This window comes from Passer domesticus, chromosome 10, assembly GCF_036417665.1.
Source record: "Passer domesticus isolate bPasDom1 chromosome 10, bPasDom1.hap1, whole genome shotgun sequence".
Lineage (NCBI taxonomy): Eukaryota > Metazoa > Chordata > Aves > Passeriformes > Passeridae > Passer > Passer domesticus.
Window position 1 is genome coordinate 32,236,162 of NC_087483.1, and position 23,381 is coordinate 32,259,542.

At 41.6% G+C, this 23,381-nt stretch overlaps 1 protein-coding gene and 1 long non-coding RNA gene across 3 annotated transcripts; one reads left to right on the forward strand and one right to left on the reverse strand.

The window, feature by feature from the left end:
• Positions 1 to 1,008: 1,008 nt before the first annotated feature.
• On the reverse strand, positions 1,009 to 23,077 carry IQCB1 (IQ motif containing B1). 2 transcript variants are annotated; one of them, XM_064434992.1, is made up of 15 exons: positions 22,914 to 23,077; positions 22,541 to 22,766; positions 21,583 to 21,745; positions 19,768 to 19,897; positions 17,161 to 17,254; positions 15,994 to 16,093; positions 15,437 to 15,609; positions 12,775 to 12,887; positions 11,586 to 11,695; positions 7,499 to 7,641; positions 6,922 to 7,070; positions 6,341 to 6,469; positions 5,806 to 5,962; positions 4,510 to 4,739; positions 1,009 to 1,182 (listed from the first exon to the last, which is right to left on the reverse strand). In XM_064434992.1, the coding sequence occupies exons 2-14, from the start codon at positions 22,632 to 22,634 to the stop codon at positions 4,510 to 4,512; spliced, it is 1,785 nt and encodes a 594-aa protein (XP_064291062.1). In that variant the 5' UTR covers positions 22,635 to 22,766; positions 22,914 to 23,077; the 3' UTR covers positions 1,009 to 1,182. The 2 variants fall into 2 exon arrangements, with proteins under 2 accessions (XP_064291062.1, XP_064291061.1); XM_064434991.1 differs by lacking the exon at positions 1,009 to 1,182 and having other exon boundaries at positions 4,255 to 4,739.
• LOC135309108 (uncharacterized) lies at positions 15,084 to 15,568 on the forward strand. Its single transcript, XR_010369434.1, has 2 exons — positions 15,084 to 15,257; positions 15,389 to 15,568. It is a non-coding gene; the product is annotated as an uncharacterized LOC135309108 (long non-coding RNA).
• Positions 23,078 to 23,381: the final 304 nt, after the last annotated feature.

Here is a 23,381-nt window from a genome sequence, read left to right on the forward strand (position 1 = left end):
CTCTTTCTGTGTGTTCAACACCTGATTATACAAATATTTTTTTTCTTTCTGGGGTCTGTCAAACTCCTATTTAACCTTAGTAGAAAGGGATTGCAGTGGCACTGGGCTCACGGCATCCTCTACTGAAGGCTCCTAAATTACAAACTTCTTCATTAAGGCTCATGTGTCAGAGGAAAAGACAGAAGACAGAATGTCCTCAAGGTTACAGAGATGTTCTTTGGCACAACTGGGAAAAACTGCCAGAGCTGTGGTGTCCTGTCCTTGGAGCGTCCTTCATCTGTCAGACATTGCCATTCTGTCCCAAGAAGGCACCTGGGGTAAACCCAGCCCTGCTTCGGGGAGAGCAGGGGAGAGGGAACAGGAGGCAGCTGTCCTTTAGTTCCCCTTGGTCACTCTGGGCCCATGTATTGCTCATGTCAGTAAACAATCTCCTCCTTAAAGGGTTTTTCACTGGACACAAGGACGCTTGGAGGATGACCTGGTGTTATTGTGCTGTAAAGAAGGATGATAAGGAGAACTTGGAGATCTATTGTGATGGTCTTTGCAGCTCCCCCTGCAATGAGCTGCCTCCTTTTCCGTTGCGTGCTAATTTATAAATAGACCAGATTCTGCTACTCAGAGAAAGCTTTTGTCTCTCCTTGTACTCGATATATGTGATACTCTGCAGTGGAGAGCAGATGTTTGTACCAGATTCTGCTCCCATGGAAATGGGCAGTAGAAGACTCAGAAGCGAGGGGTGAAATAGCATCAGGGTTATCTCTTGTCCTCAGCTCAGAGCTCCTGTTACAGCCAGTCTGAAAGGCCAGAAGACGCCCTTGGATTTAGCAGCACAGTCTCAAGTGTGTGCCCGTGTCTCTGCTGGAGATGGACATCCTGTTGTTTGCAGACTCCAGTTACAGCTAAAGCTAAAAAAAAAGCATCTGCCTGCATAAACAGGAATTTTCCTCAATTGCAGGAGCTAGCAGAGGACACTGCTTTGTCTCTGTCCCTGAAAGGGCTGAGTAATGTTTTGTTTGTTTTATTCTTTTTGCCGCCTTCTTCCAGCTCCATGACTTTGGTGGTGTCTTTGGCAGAAGAACAGTTGCCATTGCTCCCATTTTATCCATATCCACCAGAGGATTTTGTTTTCCAGATTGTTTGCTGCTGCTGAAGCCATAGCAATAATGCTGCTGTATAGCTTTACTTAAGGGAGGGAAGAAACAAAACCACATGACAAATTGGTCCAATTTATCACAGCAACAGAAACCTGCAATTCAGCTCAATCGCCCCCACAGGCCAGCTTAGACAGCATCAATATTTAATGACCTGAGCACCACTGCCTTCACAGGTTGAGCTCCACCTCTGCCCTTGCCTTGTCACAGGTACCCCCCAGGAATGTCACCCCACCAGTGTGGAGAGCACCCCCAGAATTCCTCTGGGTGAGCAGGGTCTGTCTTCAGCCTGCCAAATCAAGCCTGTTTGCTACCCAAAGGGGCACAGTCCAGACCTGCTGGGTACGGCTAAACTCTGCCCCTTTTCCCACCTGGCTGAATGACCCATGCCATAGGTTTATACCCAAGTAACATCTCCTGGCTTTCTGGGCAAGCCTGTGGTCTGTGGCAAACAGGAAAGCAGGAGTAGGACTGGACCATCACAGCTCATAACCTCTCCTACAGTCTTTGTTTTGGGTAATTGTTTAAACCAGACAAGACTGTTCACTTGGTAGCAAACTGGAGGTGGCTTCTGTTCAGCTGTCTTTATCTGTTCCCATTATTAAGGCAAGAGTATTTTATTCCAGAAGGAGCTGCAATAAAATAAAATGTCAGCAACATGTCCAGCAAGTGGTGCAGAAAGATTTGAAAAGGGTCAAACTATACCAAATCCCTCCCACTGTGAGCCAAGCAGGGCATCAGAGGAGGTTGGGAATCTCTTTTACTGGGTCCAGGCTCTGAACTGGCATCCAAGAACATCTCCCAGCTCCATCCCAGCATGTGGCCCCTTTCTGGCTTGCTCTGCTTGGGACAGTAACAGGAACAAGGGACAGGTGATACAGCTATACACAGCCACAGGCATGTTCCCTCATGGCTTTCTTGCCTCAGTTTCCCTGGTCTGTAAAATGGATGTGACCACGATCTCCTGGTCACAAGCACAAAGTTAAAAAAAGCATTTTTATCAGGGCTGTGTTGGGGCAGAGGAATTTGTGCTGCTGGACCAACAACTCGAATTCCTCCAGCAAAGCAGCATCGTCCAGTAGGTTCTCAGTTCACTTGAAAACTCCCATGATTTAGCAAATTGCATATTCCAAAAGGGGAGTTCATCATCCATTCCACTGGCAGTGAGTGACAGAGGCCATTACAATAAATGGCATTTTGGGAAGATGGCTCTCTAATTCACTTGTATTTAACACTGGCCATGGGGCTCAGCTCTTTATGTAAGATACATTCAGCAAAGCCCTTTTGTGACCATCTCCCTGCACCAAGGATCTGTTAGAATAAGGGTGATTAGGAATAAATATAAGAGCAGAGGTTTCTGCATCAAAATGCAGAGGGCCAGAGGCTGCGTGGCTGAGGGGATGATGATGTGCACAGAGGACTCATGTATTTAGAAGGGAAAAGCTGGCTTGCTGCAGTCCATCCAGAGATGCTGGGCCATTTCCAGTGCCAGAGCTTGGCTGCTGAGGGATATCTTCCATCCCCTGGAGCACTTGGTGACTGCACCCAGACCCTCTCTGCTCTTGTAGCTGTAGAGCACCTGTCTTGCTATGGGCACAAAACTAACACAGCAGAGCTGTGCAGAATAATATGTAGCTCAACAGACATCTGCAAGTGCCCTAGCAAATACCTAATGGATTGTTCCATCAGTTAACTGTCCAAGAAAGGAACTGTGAGCCAATTCAGTGCATTCCAAATCACAGTTCTGTGAAAAAAAGTTAACAGAGAGCACAGCTCTTCCTCCTGGCAGCCATCCAGTTATTAATTTCCATGTATCAGCTGCATCTGAATGGGCTTGGTCTTCCGCCCACTGTTTCTATTTATTTGTTTTCTATTCATCTCCACTAAAACTAAAACTCAAAGCCTTCCAGAGAGAAAGGAAAACAAACATGCCGAACCAATACTACTGCCCACATACAACTAGCGGAAACCACTGCACTTTTTCCTCCTTTGCAGTGAGGCAAGATCTAATTTTTAAGACTCTGGCCTTTCACCTGAAAAATAGCACAGGTAGCTACAGCATTAGCACAGTCTCAATTTCTTGTTTCAGACACATCATTAGACATCTCCTTCAGCTCTTGGCTGTGGGTGCTCCAGGTCACAGTGACTGCAGAGACAGTGCTGGGCATCTTCCTGCATGAAGCAACTTTGCATGGTTTAAGAAGACAGAGCTGATTGGTCCAGATGGTCACATTGGCTGAGAGTTTATGGGTCAGGATTAAAGGGAGGGCAGGACTGGTGACATTGTAGTAGGGGTCTGCTTCAGACAGCCCAAACAGGAAGATGGAACTGATAACATCCTCTACAGACAGATAGGAACAGCCTCATATTCACAAGTCCTGATCTTCATAGGCAACTTCAACCACCCCAATACTCTTAGAGGGACAACACAGAGGGGATAGGCAATCCAGGAGGGTCCCAGAATGCACTGATGATTATTTCCTTCTCCAAGACATAGAGGAACCAACAAGGAGAGGTGCAATGCTGGACCTTGTCCTCATCCACAAGGAGGGGCTGGTGGGGAATGCGAAGCCCAAGGGCAGCCTTGGCTGCAGCAACCATGGAATGGTGGAGTTCAAGGGTGGCAAGGAGGGTGCACAGCAAGCTCACTACCCTGGACTTCAGGAGAGCTGACTGGCTTCTTCAGGGTCCTGCTTGGTGGAGTAGCCTCAGATAAAGCCCTGGAGGGCCCAAGAAAGCTAGTTCATACTCAAGAATCACCTTCTCCAAGCTCAGGAGCAATGCATCCTAATATAAAGGAAGTCAGGCAAAACTACCAGGAAGCCTTCATGGGTGAACAAAGAGCTCCTGGACAAACTCAAACAAAAGGAAACCTACAGAGGGTGTCTGCCTACAAGGACAGCTAGTCTGGGAGGAATACAGAGAAAGTACCCAGCCTGCCTCACGTTTGCATGATTTCCTATTGGTGTCTTGGTTTGTTCTGGACACATTTTTATTTCAAAGCACATCACCTGATAAAATGTTTTGCTATAAAATCCCAAGCTTTTACAATGCCCAGATTCTTTATGCATCCCAGTGTGAACAAGAACTGAAAAGCCAAAGGTTATGAACTAACTTTTAAAGTTATACAAATTACAAAATACCTTCATTTACAATGAGAGTATTTAAATCCTATTTGCAACAGCACAATCAATAGGATCCAACTCATGATGTACAGGAAGAGATTCTTACTAAGTAAAATGCACTAAAATAAGGCCTTGGTATTTTTCAGTCTTTTTCAAATGTTTTCCTTCCTTAAAAACATACACAAGCAAGTGCAAATGAGTCTGGTTGAATATTAAATTCTTCTGCTTGTTACCTAAAAGGTTTTCTTTCCTCCAATAAAGAGAGTTTCCAATTCTGTGTTTATAGCATCATCAGGAATTACATCATCCTCCATAAACTCATCTCCAAGCTTCTTCCACCATGGCCAACGAGTGTATTTCAGCATAGTGTTGTGGGCTTGTCTTGCCTTGGTAGCTACAGGGATTGATCGACTCATAAAGGCACCAAAATCTTTTTCTGTAGTCTCTGCTAAACCTGGAGCATCTGCAAGAACAAGGAGAAGGGTTTCCTGTATTTTGTTTGTGGTTTTATAAGTATCAAAAAGAAAAAAAAGGGAAAATTACCCTCCCATTTCCCACTGTCCTAGGCCACTCCTTTGCCTGTGCTCTCATTTTAATGATAAATCATAAATCTGATTGGAGAGGCAATCCAAATAAAGGCTAATCTGGAAAAAGAAATACATAATGGGGTAGAAAAAAGAAAGGGGAAACATGGACCACTTCTTTCAGGTGCAATGGTGGTATACACCAAAATGACTTCTTGTGGAAGTATCAGAGGATCTCCTGGTCACTACTGTGGATCAGTGTTCCTGGTGCAGGGTGACATCAGCTTGGTGTTTCTACTGCTCTGGTGCAGCAGCCTTGTGGTTCCCCTGCTTGGGGGACCCAGCACAGTGTAAGTGTGTGGCTGATTTGCCTGCTCAGGGAGTGATGAGCTGCAGTGACACAGCACGTGACAGACTAATGGAATTCAATAACTTGCTGAATTCTGCCCAGCTTGGGTGCTCTCTGGTGGCTGCAGTTTGCTACTCTTTCTTTTTCATGCAAGCCACTTGTCTGGAATTAAGATAGCACAGTAGTGAATTCTGTTTCACTTATAGCCAGGCCAAAGAAAATGAAAACATGGAAATTGCAGCTCAAAGATTTCCCTCTTCATCTGGAAGGGGTGAGAGTGTTTTAACCAGCAGCTCACTTACAATATGAGAAAACAAACCAAAGCAAAACAAATGTGGGTGAATAGGTTGTGTGAGACCCCCTTTTCAAGAAATTCTAATGCCTGTTACAGGGCTATTGCTTTTCTTGTGAACATATCAGACAGAGACTTTCAGCAGAAGAATAAGATCCTCCTTGAAAAACAGGTGTTTATCCTTAACCTACAGCAACACTTGGATAATCTCTAACAAAGCCTGGATCTCAAGACAAGGCATATGGCAAAGGAAGAAAGATATTTCAATTTTGAAATGAGGCTTTACCACTGCTCACTCTAACTTTCCCTCTAAATTGGTTTAATCCAAATGGTAATCAAAGCCATGAACAGAGCAGTCACATACTCATTAGCAGCTCCACGTCGGTGTTGACCTGAGCCAGCAAAGCCTCTCTCCGCTGTGCTGCCTTCTGATCCAGCCTGTTCCTCAACAGGAACTGTGCCAGCTTTGCCTGAGCCTGCATATGCAATTCTTTACTCCTTTCTTCTGACATTTGGGAAGCCTGGAGGAAAGTAAGTTTGTTACCATTAGGAGCTGGTTATTTTAAAACTTCTGGGGGCAGAATAATGCCTCAACAAGGAATGCAAATGATGTTCCTAATTGTTAACTTTGTAATTTTGCTTCCTCTGCAACTGTCTTCAAAATTATCCATCATCATGCATATAAATTTTCCAATTACCGTTTGCTTTGACACTTTTTATTAGATTAATGGTTAAAATCCCCAATATCCTAGTGCCTTGCTGCCAAACAAACAGGGTTGATACATACATACCTCAAATGGATTATCTTCATCATAATTTATGAAGCTGAATATATTTCATCCCTACAGTATTTTATGTTGCATCATTAATGCAAATTATGAAATTACTAAGAAACAGACCGGATGCAATTTGATGTAGTCATCCACCTTCTGCTGCAAAGCTAGTCTCTGCTCATCAGTCAGTCCCTTGGGTTCTTTCCAAGGAGAGAGAGGTCTCCTCCTTCTTCGTTTCTCCAAGAATTTACAAGCCTTTGTAAGGAACATATGAGAATATGACAGTCACAGAGAGGAAGTTTGTCTTCATGCTTTGTTTGTAAACAATTAGTGAAAGTGTTTCAGTACTGCATCTGTTAAAGCCTAAATGCAGCCATGATGTTGAAAAGACAACATACAAGGTCAGCATGAACACTAAATAGTAACAACACTCATAATAAGTTAGTGACTCATCTGTAGTATGGTGACATTCCAATCCCGGGTTTCAAAGCAGTAGCTTTTATATTTTAGTTGCAAGACTGTATTAGGCTTTGTAGCCTATACAAGGTTTAACCTTTTAAAGCAACTTGTGGCTCTAGACTATCACCCCCAAGTAATTTTTAAATAAATTATGGCTACATTGACAGTAAGAGAATAAACAGTTTTATGAGGCTTCACAATGATCCACTCAATCCTATCTACTGTTAGAACAAAGTATAAATACTTACTGCTCTTTGAATGATGACAGCTGCCTTATACTCCTTAAGGGATTGTTTCTGCTGATGAAAAATTCTTCTTGCTCTATACCCTCGCCAGAATCTCTGGATAGTTAATGCTGATTTCTCCTCCATTTCCTGCATGTATTTATTCACCTGACCTACAAAGGTAACAGAAATCCACAGTTAGAAGACTGTGGGTTAGGTTCTCTTAACAATTTACATTGTTAATCCTCGAGCTAGAGAGCACCAAAAAAACTTGGGTGCTCTCAGTTAAAAGCCTCTCTTTCCCCAAGGTCTCCTGGCTGTAGGTCAGGTCTTGCAGATCATAGCTACAATGGAGCTTTGTAACACAAGAAAACTGTCTCTCCCTTTCTCCTGCATCATTTTGAAGGCACCAGATCTTGATCAGTAGTTACTGAGCCCTGGGGGAATTAGCACATTCTCTTTCAGATAATTGGGTCAGGAGAAGAGACAGTAAGACTACAGTGCAAATAGACATGCAAGATTGGGAAATAGATTTGGGGAAATTGTTCCTAAGGACACCCAGACACTTTAATCTTCTGCTATAGTTTAATATAAATCATACTGGCATGGACAACTTCCAGTAAGGCCAGCTGTCGTTCATGGAAGAGTCTCATGGCCCTCTGTCTCTGAAGTTGCATTTGCAGCTTTAGAGCTTCATCCTCCTTCTGTTTTGTTAACTGCTGCAGCTCCTGTTCCCGTTTAGCTCTGCAATACACAAATACATTAACAATTACCTAAAGTTGTACATTTCTTTAAAGTATCTCTCCTTTTCTCTTTGTGTTAAGTGGTCCAGCATTGAGACAGAAAATCCACAAAACAATCTGCTATGCCAGCCGTTGGCTGCAGAATGACACCAAGCAATGAGGAGTCTTTTGCAAACTAACAAATTATCACTCTATCTATAGCCACGAAAATCTCTGAACCACTCAGTGAAATCAGAGTATAAACCTTTACTTAGGATAAAGTTCTAAGCACTCTGAAGGGAATGATGCTTCATGTGGGACATTCATAGCCAGAATGAACTGGAACAACAATTTTGATTCCATCATCTGCTGAAGAGGTAAAGCAACATTAGCCATCTGCTCCAGTATCCACCTTTTCCAGTCCATCTATCAGCATGCATGGCACCTGCTTCCCACAATACATACAATTATTTTTGTACTGACTGCAAAAGGAGATCAGAATGTTGGCTGCCAAGCCTCACTTCTTAATTTTGGAGAGATTTTTTTTTTTTCTCCAGGAAATACATACTGACACATTTGGTCCATCAATTTTGTTAGAAAACACTAGGAAAGAATTTTCTTGCAAATTCTTCCTGATCTGTTCTAGATCTGATGTTAGGATGTTGCCCTAAAAACCTGCAGCAGAAGTTTCACAGATGAGACAGTTGAAAACTCTGCAATGGCCCTGGAGTGTTTAAGCCAACAACAGCATGTACATCAATGAAATATGATATGCAGCAACATATCAATATAGAGACTAACATAAAATACCTACTGTACTGATGTATTGATACTAATAACTACTGAGACCACTTGGCCATGGTCTCAGTGGAGTATGAGCAGATGTGAGCTAAAGCTCCCTCTCCCTTCACTGCCCCTTCTCATGCCAATGGACCCAGCCTAGCAGCCTAAGACCTGAGAATGTACAACTTCACCCCACAACAAGGTACCAATGGAACTTCTCTGCTCCTACTGCAGCAAAATCACTTCCCCCTCAGGACCTGAGTACCCTCACTGGGCCCACAGCCCAGGGGTCTGCTCTCCTCTAGCACTTTTCTGGGGACAATGAAAGAAGTGCTTTAAACACTAGGAAAGAAAAGCAACCAATGGACAGAGCAGAGGTATAAGGGATGCCAGAGGAGGAAAATGCCCACAGACTAGACCTAATGTCCAGCTACTTCTGCCATTGCTGCATGGCACATACCTTTAGACTCACAGTACTAATGACCTATTTGTGTTTCCCATCACTAGTATAAACTGAGCTATAATTTTCCCACCAACCATACCTTTTCTTTAGTCTCTAAAACTGGTTTGGGAGAGATTGGGATGGAAGCTGTGTAAAAGAGATGCTCTGGATTTAAAGATCTGACCTCAAGAGATAAAAAAGCCTCCACCACAATCTGACAGACCATAATCCTTTTACAACTGTAATGCAGACTTGAGGTGTGCCCACACACCTACCTACAGAGACAGATCATGATACATGTGATTTTATCAGAATGGTTTCAAGGAAATGAAAGGTTTTCAGCCCACACATTTCTGCAAATCAGAGCTGTAAATTTTTTACATTTTTAATTTAGGTAATTAATATTTTAATCCAAATATTATATTTCTAAGACAAATGAAGTCACATGATCAAACAAGACTTTTGATCATATTTTATTGATAAAACTATTAATATTTTGCCCATCAATTTTTATCAGCTTCACTAGGTTGAAAACTACAAAAATGTTTCATGAACTTCTCAGATGCACATCTGTGAAACCAAGAGTGTCTGTCAGGTATTTAAATGATTCTTTAATACTGGTTATTTCCTATCTAGTTTGCAAAACACATTCATCCTCTGTTTCTCCTAATGATAAGATATATTTGCTTGCACAAAACCACACTGTGACAGGGAACTGCCTCTGAACTAAAGTAAAACATACACAGAGTAGGATCCAAGCTTCCTTCTGCAGTTCATGGCACAGAGCAGCCTCCCTCTGGTCATCTCTTTAGAAATGTAAAATGGTTTCATTTTTGATGCATTATTAATAAAAATTGCCATTTAAAATGTCCTACAATTAGCTATGTAATAGTGAACTAGCTTCAAGGAGAGACTACAGGCTTTAACATTTACTGAGGAGATATTTCTGAAACCACAGTTTCAAAAGATTAAAACTTGCAGAGTTTAAAATCTTCCTCTGCAGCTGCAGGTGAGCAAAGTTTGGAGTTTCAGTCTCAGCACTATTTAACCACACTTGTTCTAAAATAAATCTGTGAACATAACTAGAACCTGATTGCTAAAAATTAAAAAGTCCTCTTAAAAGCTATTCTATAGTCATGTTTACGGTATCCTAAACACTATTTTTCAGTGTAATGTTTTGAGGTAGACAGAAGAAAACCAACAGTGGCACTGTAGTGTTACTATATTTGCCCAGTACACTGCGACTAAGTGAGCCATGAACACACACAGCTGTAAGGATATTAATAAGTTTCCATTCCTCTCAGTATTATACAAACACTTTCAAAAGTCCATTTAAATGACTTGAGAGCTACTTAAAGGGCACACAGTAATGTTTACAATATTGAAAATATGACACAAGCGAGTCAAGCAGCTTGGTGATTGCTGATAGTCTCACCATCCTTTCCCAGCTGCTTTTCCATGTTACATCTTAGGCCATCATCCAAATTTTCTGAGCTATAAGTTTAGCTTGCAAGGTGCCTTATGAGGGAAGGGATATTGGTTTCAAGTGTTTGGAGGAGTAAACAGGAGTGACAAGGATGTCAGACTCCATCACAAAAGTGCAGGGACCAGTGGCCCTCAACAGACACTCCTTGTCCCTGCAAATCTTTCAGAATTTAAAGACTACACCTTAGACAGTCCAATATCCTCTTAAGTCCAGTCTAGACAATAAAGAATAGTTGTTTGCTTTGTATAACTTTGGTCACAACGCAATGTGATTTGACAGTGATTTATAAGATCTACTTTTGACACAGTAATGATCAATGTGCAAAAAAAGCTTGAAAAAACTTGCTGTGGAGCCTACACTTGATTTTAGTCCCTTAACCTATGTTAAATTCAAGATAAATTTCTCAAAACCGTTAGCCTAACACATGCTAACATTACTGCTGCAACCTAATTCAAGTGAGACAAGCATTATTTACATAGCTTCCTTCTTCTCTGCTGCTCCAAGGCAGAGGATACTGTTACTAGGTCACTGAAGTAACTCTACTTCTGAGAGCCAAAGATTTAAAAATTAATGAAGAACAAGGTCTTGCAAGCACTACACTGGCACTAGGGGCCAAGCATTATGGGCCTTGGTTTCTGCAGCACTCTGGCATGTGGAAGCTCCACGATAGCTCCAATGTAATTCACAGAGCAATTTTGTGTGAAGTTAACTGCTAACCAGTTATCTGTCTTACCACCAGTACATCATCTTCTAGTGCTGTTTAGTGCAATGGGAGGGATAGAGACTGTCCAAAGAGAGACAATTAGGGCCATGGAATGTAGGATATATAAGGACAGGTAAGGTGTGTTTAGCCTAAAGGAAGGCAAATCTGTCTCTCACTACCTAAAGAAGTGTTAGAGAGCAGACACAGCCAGCCTCATGGGGGTGCTCAGAAAAAGGACAAGAGGCAGTGATAAAGAGTGCAACAAGGAAATTCCCACTGCCTGTAATGGAAAAATTCTTCACAAGGTGAATCATCCAGCACAATGAAAGGGGATCAAGTGAGATGGTAGGATCTCCATCCTTGAAGACCTCTAAAACTGGATGTGGCCCTGAGCATCCAGATCCCATTTTGAGGCGGGGCCTACTTCAAACAGGACACTGAATTACATGACCTGAATTTTTCCTCTTCCTTTGTGACTTGAGAAAACTCAGCCCAATTCGCACCTTCGGACTAGATCCTATTTCCTGTTTTTCACAAAGTCATACTGTTTACCTGAAGCTCCTCTGTAAAGTGACCACTGCTTGGGGTAGCTTTTTCAGCCTTTTCCTTGTCTGAAATCCCCGCCATGCTGCCTGGATTATACAAGCTGCTTTATGCTGCTTCTGAAATTAATAAAACAGTTGGTAGAATATTTTCTATGCATATAAAAACACTTTATTACTGCTTGCACAATTGGACTATCTCAACATTTGGCCAAACCCCATCAGTTTTCAAATGCATCAAATTGGAGATTTTAAGGCCTTATGAGGCAGTTATTACCATGAACTCCACACTTGCCCCAAAAGCAGCTAATCTGATCACCTGTATTGATGCTGTGATAAACAAATGAATGTACCACACAAATATATATATATATGTAAAATCTATATGAAAAATTTGTATTTAAAACATCTGAAGCACTTGATATTTCAGATGGTGATTCAATCAAAATACCTACACTAGGGAGGACAGAAAGACAACTTTGGAGAAAGAGCATCAGGAAAAATGTTACATTTGCAATATGATCAGAAGTCACTGAAATGCAAACATGAAAAACATCTATTCTGTTCTTAAATGGATTTAAAAAAACCCCACAAACAATATGAATCACAAGACATCCTGCTCTGTTGAAGATGAAAGCAGATCTCTGCAAATATAACTGATTTGCATTGAAGTATTGTCTCTGAGAAACCTGCATGTAAATTTGTTTTAAGATGCTCATGAGACACACACTGTCTCTTTCATTGGGAACACAGCCCAGGTGGTGTTCTTACTGCACATTTTCTGTATATGATTTAGTTCTATGTAAATGCTGCCTAGAATTCAGAGATCTAAATTTGTAACACTGATGTGAGAAAAGCAGATGAAGTTATTTTAATCTGATAGTTAGCAAAAAATTAATTATTTCCCCCTACGGTTATATTGAAATCTATGGTGAATCTGCACAGAAAGCCAATCTCTTGAGTCACAGTCCAATATTTTAATGGTTGAGCAATTTCTTGATGTTTTAAAAAACCACAATAAAATAATTTCAAAAAGGCAATTAAAAATTAATTAACATAGTGAAATAATAACACAGGTTTTTGAAAAGTGTCTACAAAGTGATAAAGTAAATCCCTTCTAAACATACACAAATCACATGTAAATAGGATTTCACATCTGATTAGGATTTCACATCTGAAAGTCACATTAACTTAATCACCTGCATTTCTCCTTTTCCACTGGATTGTTCCAAATACAGCAGGTCCAAGAGTTGATTGACCTCCCTGTCAAATCCTTTGCCAGTCCACTGTTTACTTAAAAGTTCTTTCAATCCTAAAAGAAAGAGAAGAAGCTAATTCAGTAACGTGAATTTTTCCTTTCAGGCTTTCAAAGTAACAACCTGCAAATCAACAAATCAAATCTGATTCTATGTGCAAAGAAGTGTGAGAGCTGAAGACCATCAGCCATCTTTGAGTGTCAATGCATAATCTTATCAAAGGATGTCTGGTGCTCCAACTATTACAAAGAAGTATTATCCAGTGATTTTGTATGTCCAGTCAGTATTGTGTTTATATCACTGACAGCCAAATTGCCAATGTACTTTCAGTGTCTTATCAGTAAGTCATTGTAAGGTGCTAAAAAGAATTCAAAGCACCACACAAGTGCTGGGTATTGTTAACACTCTTTTCACACTTTTCATAGTAAAATTTATTTCTTTCCAACTGGAATTGTTTGATGTCTTATCTGCACAGCATCGTTTAACTGTGAGTGCATGTGCATCCAATCCATGAGACAAAAGAGCTTTTTGGGTTTGCAGTAGCTAAAAAGTACCCTTGTGCTCCCCCCACAGCACACACACACTCCCTCTATGCAAGGATACAGTAATGTGTGCTAAAATGTTTGTATCAGACAAATCCCAGAGCCTAAGGGCTCTGCAGGGAGTTGGAGGGAACAGGAAAGAGGGCAGGAAGTATGTGCATGTTTGCCTCCTGAAGAGCTGCAGATTCAAGTAACTTTTCCATCTTCAAATCATTGTCCATAAACATATTCACACCCTGGGCAACTCCAACACAACAGTCATGTGTACTTACAGGATCTGTAGCACACAGAAATGGCACCTCTGTGGCACCATGTGCCCCATTTTAGAAAAACAATGGCAGCTAAACACTGCAGGAGAGAGACAGGCAGGACTCCAAACGGGTGCCCCAAGGCTGCCTGAGCCCTGCAGGGAGCCAGGCTACACAAGAGAGCTCCCTCACACACGTGCTGTGGGTCTGACACAACCACTTGCCAGTCTCTGTACAGACTACACAGCATATGCTCCTTTTGGCTACTGACAGGGAGTACCTAAGTGTGCCTCACAGATGTGTCAGCCCATGCAGGACAAAAGGCCAGGCCCTCCAGGGAACCTGACACAGGGACTGTGCTGGTCTTGGAGATGCCCTCACCTCCAGCAGGCTGCCTTCACTGGCACAGCTCACACCAAGGCACCTCATATACTGCCAACAGCTCTGAGCCACTGTGAAGCCAAGGGACTTCAGTGAGATGGCCAGATGGTAGAAATGTTGCAATGCTTTCTTTCTTGCTTTTATTTCTCAAAGTCTCTAAAGGATTCCAAAGCCTGAGATAAACTAACAGAAGGATTTTAAGTTAAAAAAAAAATAGAGAAAAAAAGCAATTTTTTTTCTTTTCTTGCTGGAGAGAGGAAACACATACAAGAGAGAGATGAAGAGTTTCTAAATGACTGTGGTATACTGTGATTTTAGAGCAAAATAAAGCATCCTTTGATGCACAACTGCACTACTTCAGATAAGCCAGCATTCTACAGCTGGGATGATCAGCTCATCATGGCAGCTTCCCAAGAATCCACAATGTGATACCAGCCTTAGGCACACTATACTTAATTCCACAATACAAGGAATCCCTCCTCTCAGTTCTGTAGGCAAAAGGGTGACAAAGCTGTTCATCTGGTCCAGAAGTTTATCTGGCTGATACTGTATAATAAGTAGTCAGCACAAGTGCAAAGAATGGGAATTGGACATTTTGCCTTGCATTCCCTCTTTTTACTGTCCTTGTCCTCAGAGGACTGAGACTGCTCACAAGTAGTTTTGACCAACAATAACATCTAGAACATAAAAGACATGGCAAACATTATGCCTGTTCTATAGACTGCATGGGCATCATAGAGTACAAAGGGGTTTCCTGGAGCTTCCTGCTATGCTAGAGACAGAAACATTAAATGGGACGCCTCATTAAGGAATGAATAACATAGAACAAATTATACACATACTCAGCCTTATCATATGAAGGCATTGAGACAAAACAATAAATTAATTTCATGAATTCTTGGAAAGAGCTCATTCCAGTTAATTGGATATCAAAAGACAGTCAGCTCCTGGATAACTAAAGCCCCCTATCAGATGAGCAGACCTGCAGCAGCCAGGGTCAGAAGGTCACTAAGTAAAACTTTCATGCTCTGGATTAGTGAACCTTAGCACTGTGGCAGACGTCACAAAGGGCTCTGTGACTGTGGCAGTAAAGGCACCCTGCCTGTGGATCCCTCAACAACCAAGCTGCACAGGGAAACAGAAAGAAGCAAAAGCCCATCAGGTTGGAAATCACAATCAACAACTTTAAAAGACAAGTTGTCACATGCAGAGTCCTCAGTACACAGAAGAAAATAAATCTAGGAAATAGAAAGAGGTGCAGTAAACTGCAATGAAAATGAATGGAAGGGGAAAAAAATCCACAAAACAACATGGCATTGCAGTTTCCACCTGGACTAGAGAGTTACTGAACCACAATGGGAAACCTCTGTCTTTTTATTTTCACAGAAAATGTAAGAGAAGGCTCAGTGATTGGTCCCATGCATGTTTACAAACCTTTGTAGCGAGCTGTGAATAACTGCAGAAGCTGTTTGCAAGATTTTGCCACTAACAACAGCAGTTTTGTGGCAGCACTTCCTACAGCAGGATTGGTGGTAGAGGAAAGCTTATAAACAAGTTCATCCAAAACAGAGTGAAGGGTCTCTTCTTCAACTTGAAGCAAGACAGAACTTTAAAAAGAATAAAAAAAAAAAAAAAAACGGGGAGTGGGACAGAAGTGTTAATTGAAAAAACATGACCTCTTTAACAGTGACTTATTTTTACCTATGTCAGGCTATGTACACAAGTCAAGATGCCCAGCTAGCTGGACCAGGAATGTGATCCAGACAGTACTACTGTTTCAATCAACCAATTACCACTCCCTCAATTTAAGAAGATTGAAACCCCAGCTTTTTAATGTTTTCAATTTCTATTACAAAGAATAGAGGGAAAAAAAACCCCAAACAATAAAACACAATAATGCTTGCATATGAAAAAAAATTATTTTACCAAGCAGTAATGAATTATCTTATGTATTTATTATTAAGAAAAATAATGATTTGAAAACAACCAACCTATTGGTCCTCAAAATATTGTGTAACACAGACATCATTATAATTGCTGTTTCAACATCATCTGTTATTAACAACTGCAGGAAGCGATCATTTTGTAGTACTGCAAAGAAAACCAAAAACAAGCAAACAAGAAATCATACAATCAGAACCAGACTTAAAAATACCATAAACCAAATAAACATCATCATAAGTCATAGCAAGTAAAACCAGACGCTGTTTCTGGAACAAACTCCCTCATTTATAATTCTTACACTGAAACTTACTGAGATAACTAAACTACTTCAGCCTCCAAAAAACATGGTGAATCCTGTTTTTACTGCCTTTGGACATCCCTCAGGCACTGATGTTGCAAGGGAATGAAAGCCTTAAACCCCTTTATGTTACAATAGTACCCTTTTCTTACAACGACAGTGCAACATGGAATTAACACCAGGGTAAAAATATCCAAAAAAGTTAAGGACCTGAACCTTGACAGTTTGTTACCCCAGATTATTTAATGTAAGTCCACTGATGTCATTAAAGCACCATCTTTTTTATCCCAGTGTACCACTGGCTACGTATTCAGTAATTTTTCTGACAATGTGTGTTTTTAGTTACACATCTTACGATCCTTTGGTTTTTGTCCAATAATAGAAACAAAACCAAATTTGCTTTTCAGAATTAGTGTGATTAATATCAGTTTAATTGAAAGTTTATTTTGGTCAGAAATATATAGTGAAGTTTGTTAGATATTAGTAAAATTTCCTGTCATGGCAAAAACTTCAGAAATCTGTCTGCAAATCTATCTACTTATCAGGGCTAGCAATGTACTCTAGTCAAATTTCAGCATATTTTAAACACCCACGGGAAAAGATAAATTGTCTCCTATTGGGGAAAAAAAATCCCAACAACCTGATTTTTAAAAGGTATAGACTTACAAAGAGAAATTAAAGGATGACAATTTAAATATTTATCTCTGAAAGACTAGAAGGGGAACTCTTGGGTATTTCCCTTTAGTGGATATTTACCATTTTAGATATTGCTGTTGAGCTGACTGCTTAAAAAGACTGATTTAACACCTACTCAAGTTTAGAAGACTAGGTGGAGATTAGCTTAAGAATGAATTTTCATACTTGTAGTTGCCACAAATAAATGTTCAGGTGTTCTGTGGGTTGAGATTTTCCTTACCATGTGCTGCTAGTTGGATATGCCCACCGAACAGCCAGCAGATGGCATCAGTAACTGTTTGGAACCAGTGTAAAAAGTCTTGTTTTTCTTTATCCTAAACAAGAGAGAAGTAGGTAAAAACATCTGTATGCACCTTCATTAAGAACTTAATCTTGATGTCATGGGAAGGTTTGTATGCCTCAGGAATTTGGCGACCAAACTCCACCAAATTTCTAAATTAAGTTGGTGAAACTGTAGGAACTAGTGAAAAAAGCCACCCAAACCTGTGAGACCTTTGAGGTCAGAGATCAATCAAGAAGACCTGAAGATACTAAAAAAATAAAAGCATGCATTTGGGAAAAACAATCACAACAACGAGAGAGAAATCTTGTTTATGCCTTAAAAATATTTGATAGCATTGGAGGGATAAGACAAAAAATAGCTCAGCAATAGGCATCACAGATTTAATGCACTAAGTGGGAAATATATTACCTTAAAGAAGAGGGGGAAAATAAATAAAAGGTATGAAGTGGCCAAGGACAGAGTCAAAATGGAAAAGGTTTCCTAATAACTGGTGTGGTGAAGCTTCAGAAGCACCTCCTAGTTGGAGGTGTGGGAGCAAACACCAAACCACTATAAAGCTGAAATTTGATCTGTTTGCCAAACAGACTACATTATGTGCCTGCCTGTGATAGCACTGGACTGGAAAAAAACATATAATCAATCATAGAATGGTAGGAAAGGACCTAAAGTCCATCTTGTTCCAGCTCCACTGCCATGGGCTGGGACACCTTCCAGTAAACCAGATTTCTCAGAGCTTCATGGAGCTTGGCCTCCAATGCATCCACAGCTTCTCTAGGCAGCCTGTCCCAGTATTTTACCACCCTGACAGTACAGAATTTCTTCCCAATAGTGAATTTAACCTCCCTCTTTCAGTGTCAAGCCATTATCCCTAATCCAGTCACCACATGCCCTTGTAAAAAGTCCCTCTCCATCTTTCTTGTAGCCCCTTTAGGTACTGGGAGGTGATATTCTCCACACTGAACAACCCCATCTCTCAGCCTTTCCTCACTGCAGAAATGCTCCAGTGCTCCCCTATGACCAGTAGGAGCTCAGGTTTTAACACATGAATACTCATACAGGTGCACATTCCAGTCTGTATCCAAGTGTGAGCCACAGACTACTGGAAATCTGGAATTTTGGTGTGTGGAACAGCAAAAGGGTTTTTGACAGTACCACACTGCTGATGAATGTTGTTACAAAGCACATGATCATACATCCCACTTAATTCAGCCTCCACAAATGGAACTGTGGGAAGCCTATTCCTAGATCCCAGCTGGAGCCTCAGCTCTCAGTCAAGGTTTAACTTTGTATTTGGTCCAGACTGACAAGGACAGATACAAAATAACAGTAATATGTTAAACTGTAATATTATCTGCTCTGTGTTTTGGCAACATGTCAGTTTCTGAAAGCCATTTCACTACTTCCCTTGACTTCAAAAACTTGTACAAAAAGCAAAAGAGAGCAGAAAAAACTTCAAATATCTACTGGTAGAGTGGGATTTCCAAAATTCCACTGAGCAAGCATCAAGTCTGGGTGCCCAGTCACCTCTGAGACCATGAAGTTTAAAAGCCAAAGTACTAATTATAATGTAGACTGCATTTGCATTCAAAAGAAATGTTTGCCCACAAGCATGACTCAAGTAGCATGTAGGCTGAGACATAATAAGAAAGTATGGGGGAAATTACATATTGTGGATAAGAGTCTCCTGGGATGCCATTTAGGAAGCTTCCTTGTTAAGCACAAAATGCACTTCTCAAGTACTGCACTAACAGAAACTATGTTACTGCACTGATGCTTTCTGAAAATTGATTGTCTGTGGTGTCTATCACAATACTTTGTAGGAAAACTTTGGCTAAGTGCAAGAAGCCAGTGAGCCAAGAAATGAGACAGTATGGAGAAATGGGGATATTAAAAAAAACTGTCAGAATCCATGAAGATGGTAATTTAAATTACTCGTGGGTTTTCGTTTGTTGGGGGTATTTTGCCTTCTGATTCTAGAACTCAGAATACTCCAGAAGCATGAGGGAACCTTGCTGAGCAAAACCCTCCTTCATTGCAAAAAAGGAGGAAAACGTGAGAAAGTGCTTAAATCTATAAATTCATGAAGTCTGCCTTTGGCATTCTCCATTTGCAAGTTCAGAAACAGTGAGCATTCTTGGAATTTTTTTGCCAATTATGCAGCAGAAATTGAATGACAAAACAAACTTCAACAAATCTGATTTAAAATCTGAAGACTCTCTAAAACATTTTTTTGTAAAGCTGAATGAAATGAGTGAGAAGTAAGTCATTATGAAGACTGAACTAGTGATATGCAAAGTTAAGACACTACCATGACTGGGATGCTGTCTTTTGTAGGGCTTTTTGTAATGGCTGTGCACAAGTCATGGAGCAAATGCTGCACAATGACAGATTTCAGCTTCAGAACTCAGAGGCATAAGAAAAACTGCTGCAATTTCTGGAAAATAAATTTTCCTAATACCATGTCCCTAGAATAATAACCTACTTATTCAATATGCAGAAAGTTTTCAGGAGTTCTCTGCTATTTTAACTGTGAAACTTAAATACCTTCATTGCTCGGATAAATCGTGCTTGCAAGCGTCTTCCCAAAACCAGCAGGCTGTCTATAACTGAAGGAAGAAACTTCCTGGAAAATTCCTCAGGATCTTCTTCCACCTCTAGCCCTACACAACAACGACTGAAATGGAGTAAAACAAAAAAAAAAACAAAACAAAACAAAACAAAACAAAAAAAAAAAAAGAAAAGAAAAAAAGGAAAAAAAGTCAACCTGAATAGTCAGAGGCCTGTTTTAACAACTTTGAATGAATGTCACATCATCAGAGCAATGCTTCAGTGGCAGGGGACAATTCCCCCCAAACAACAGCTCACTGCTGTGACTGGCTCCAAGGTGGCTGCCTCCAGGGAAGAGCAACCACTCACAGGCTGGAGACCATATTACTATTCATTATGGCATTTTTCACTTAAAAACATATCCAACATTCTCCTTCAGCTTCCTAGAATCTGTTCAGGCTTGCTCCATATTCTAGGGAAGGGCTCTGATGGTCATAAAGAAGAAGAAAAAAAAGGCAAAATAGAAAGGTAGAAAAAAAATGATAAAGGAAGCCCGATGATGAAGGGTTGCACATTTGGCAGTAAAAATATGTATAAAAATATACCACAAAACCTTCAGTGAGCCTGTCTACAATTTTTCTCAAACTGAGAAGGCATGTGGGCTAGAAATCAGTTCCTCAGATCTCAGCTCTCTTATTTTACTCACCGCAACACGTCGGTTGTTTCTGGAAGACTTTTTACAAGAAACTGCATGTTTTACAACTGGTAAGTTGTTTCAATTCTGCACTTGGCACTGATACCAGTGCAACAAAAGACTCTTCTTGACTTTTCATGAATTTTGCTTTCTGATATCTTATCTAGGCTATATTACCTATTTGGAGATGCACATACATAAAGCTGTCTACCAAAGCCCTTGGAAAACAAATTCTAGGCATGAAGCTGAGAATCATCTAGCTACAAAAAGACGTTTTTAGAGCTAAAATAAATTTCAGTATTCTCTGCAACTGAGACAGCTTTTAGGGGATGATTTAAGTGTCACTCTACTCTGGTGATAACTCTTGCATCCCTTACTGAAATTCCTCACATTAAAAATTCATACTGCAGATATGGCATAAATAAGAGATGGTCACATAATTACTTCATGCCTTCGAATTTTACTCCTTAGTTAAGCCAAAACTAAAATTGAGGAAAATTTAAAATGTATTATTTTTCCTGACATTTAAAACTGAGATTGGATCACTGGGGGGTTGAGTTTAAAGTTTTCTTATTTACAACACCATTCTCACAATATCCCTATATCAGGCTATCTAGTCTGTATGAACTGTGTCATCTATTATATTTAAAAATGTAAATAGATACTTCAAATGGGTATATTAAATAAATATTTAAATAGAGTCAAGCCAAGAAGTGCATCAATCACGCTGAAGATCTTTGAAAGACAAAATCTAAGCAAACAAAATAACAATTTTTAAATAACTACAATTCAAAATTATATAATTACTGGGTAAAAATTGTTGCACTGATGAGTACTGTCCACAAAAAAAGGTAAAGCCAACACAAACCCTGTTCCCACCATATAGTTCCCCCAGTTCAGTGGAACACAATGCAAATGAATTAAACAGGACCAATTAGGCTATGCCTGACCCCTCTGCTCTCGACTGCTTCCCTGCACTTTAACCCTGGCCTTTCCTGAACAACAAGCCTTGTTCTGGATGGGAGCCAATGTATTACAGCTTGAAAAGAAAAAGAGCAAGATGAAAGGACAGAAAGAAAACTGGAAGAAAACTTCTTAGCTTTTTTTTTTTCTTTTACCTTAGTATCTCTGCTAGCTGGGCAGCAGTAGCCCAGGCTCCAGGCAGCTGAGAGTGGTCTTGCTTAAGGACCAGCAAGCAGTACTGAGTAAGACCATAATCGTACATATCTTGCTTAATTTTATTTGATTCTTCACATCCTAAGGAAGGACTGCTTAAAATTCCTGTGGGAAGAAAGCAGGAGAGAGACAAAGAGAAACATAAGATTCTGATGTGCAGGAGTTTTTTTCTTTCTCTAAAATGTAAGAAGAGTATATGTACACAGAACCAGGATCCAGGATTAAAGAAACTGTAAAAGTGCTAACAACAGCATTAAATATTTTGTCAGCAATTTCTGCTGTTACAGCTACAACTCATTTGTAAGATTATATGACAATTAGGAAGGATAGCTAAACTTAGGTTCCCATTTTCTCTCTACATATTTAGTAGCAAAACATACATTACCTGGGATATGAACCATTTGTATGAATTTCCTAGGCTAGATAAAACCACAACCACTGGGAAACATATAGCTTCCTTATAATTACATCCCAATTTAGAACAGGACCTGACTTGTTTCAACCATTCCTATGAGCAGTGGCTGTAGAGCAGAAGGAAAGCTCATGATCTTGTTTCTATGTTAAGATTTTAAAACTGAATATGGACAACCACCCTGGCTCTCTGCCCAAAGAGCACTGGGAGAAAAGATTTGACCAAGTGTAAGATCCTTGTCTGTATCAGCAGGGAAAGGGCCCACATTATCAGCGTGACAGCTGAAAAGCAGAAAAAAATTCTGTCCATTTGCTCCTCAGCTCCCCCTCCTTATTCTTGCCAAGTCAAACGACACTCAGGAAAAGCTGCTGTATCAACCTTCCTTACACAGTTTCAGAAAAACCTTCTGTATTTAAGGAGGTAGACGGGAGAAGGACTGGCCACAGTTCACCAGCTCATCATTTTATTTTAGGAACGGCACTAATTACCCTTTAACTTCAGCAGCAGCACGGGGATGTCCTGTTCTCTGCTCTCAGTGATCTGAGCGGCCAAGGCCAGGACCTGGGGGTCCGTGGCTGCCATGGGGAACGGCCAGAAGCGCACACCACCATCGATCCCAGCCTCTCTCCTTTTTACAAGGCGCGGGTTCCTCACGCCACTACTTCATCCCGGCTCCTGCAGCACCAGCGGGAGCCCCGGGCTGCAGGACTGCCCCTGGCAAAGGAAACAAACATGGAGGCAGCCCCACTCGCGCCCCCTCCCGAGGCCGCGGGCCGCCGGACCGGCTCTGCCGCCAGGCCGCACCTCCGGCCGGGCAGCCTGAGCGCGGCCCCACGGGGCGGGCAGCAGGAGCGGCCTCACCTCACCCAGGGCCGGGGAAAGGGCAGAGGGAGCGGTGCCCTCTCCCACCGGCGTCACTGTCCCCGGGAGCGGCGGCGCCGGTGCCGCGAGGCTCCCCGGCCGCGGGGCGCCCTCGGGGCGCTCTGAGGGGACCCGCGCGCACCGCCGAGCGCGCTCACCGCCGCGCGGGGGCTCCCCGAACTGCGGGGGGAGGGAGGGGGGATTGGAACGCCGAGCCCGCCGTCTCCAACGCGACGGCTCCCCCAGGCCCCCCTCCCCTCACAGCTGTGTGGTCGCGGCCTCTCTCCGCCAACCAGCGCTCTCCCCTGCGGGAGGAGGGTGCATTTGCATATCCGCGTGCGGGCCGGCGCCTCCGCCACCCCACTGGCGGAAATCTACGTGGGGACGCGCTCGCTGGCCAATCCAGCCCGCGGGAGGCGGGGCTCTGCCCGCCGCGGCCTATCGCAGCCCGCGTGGGCGGGGCCCGCC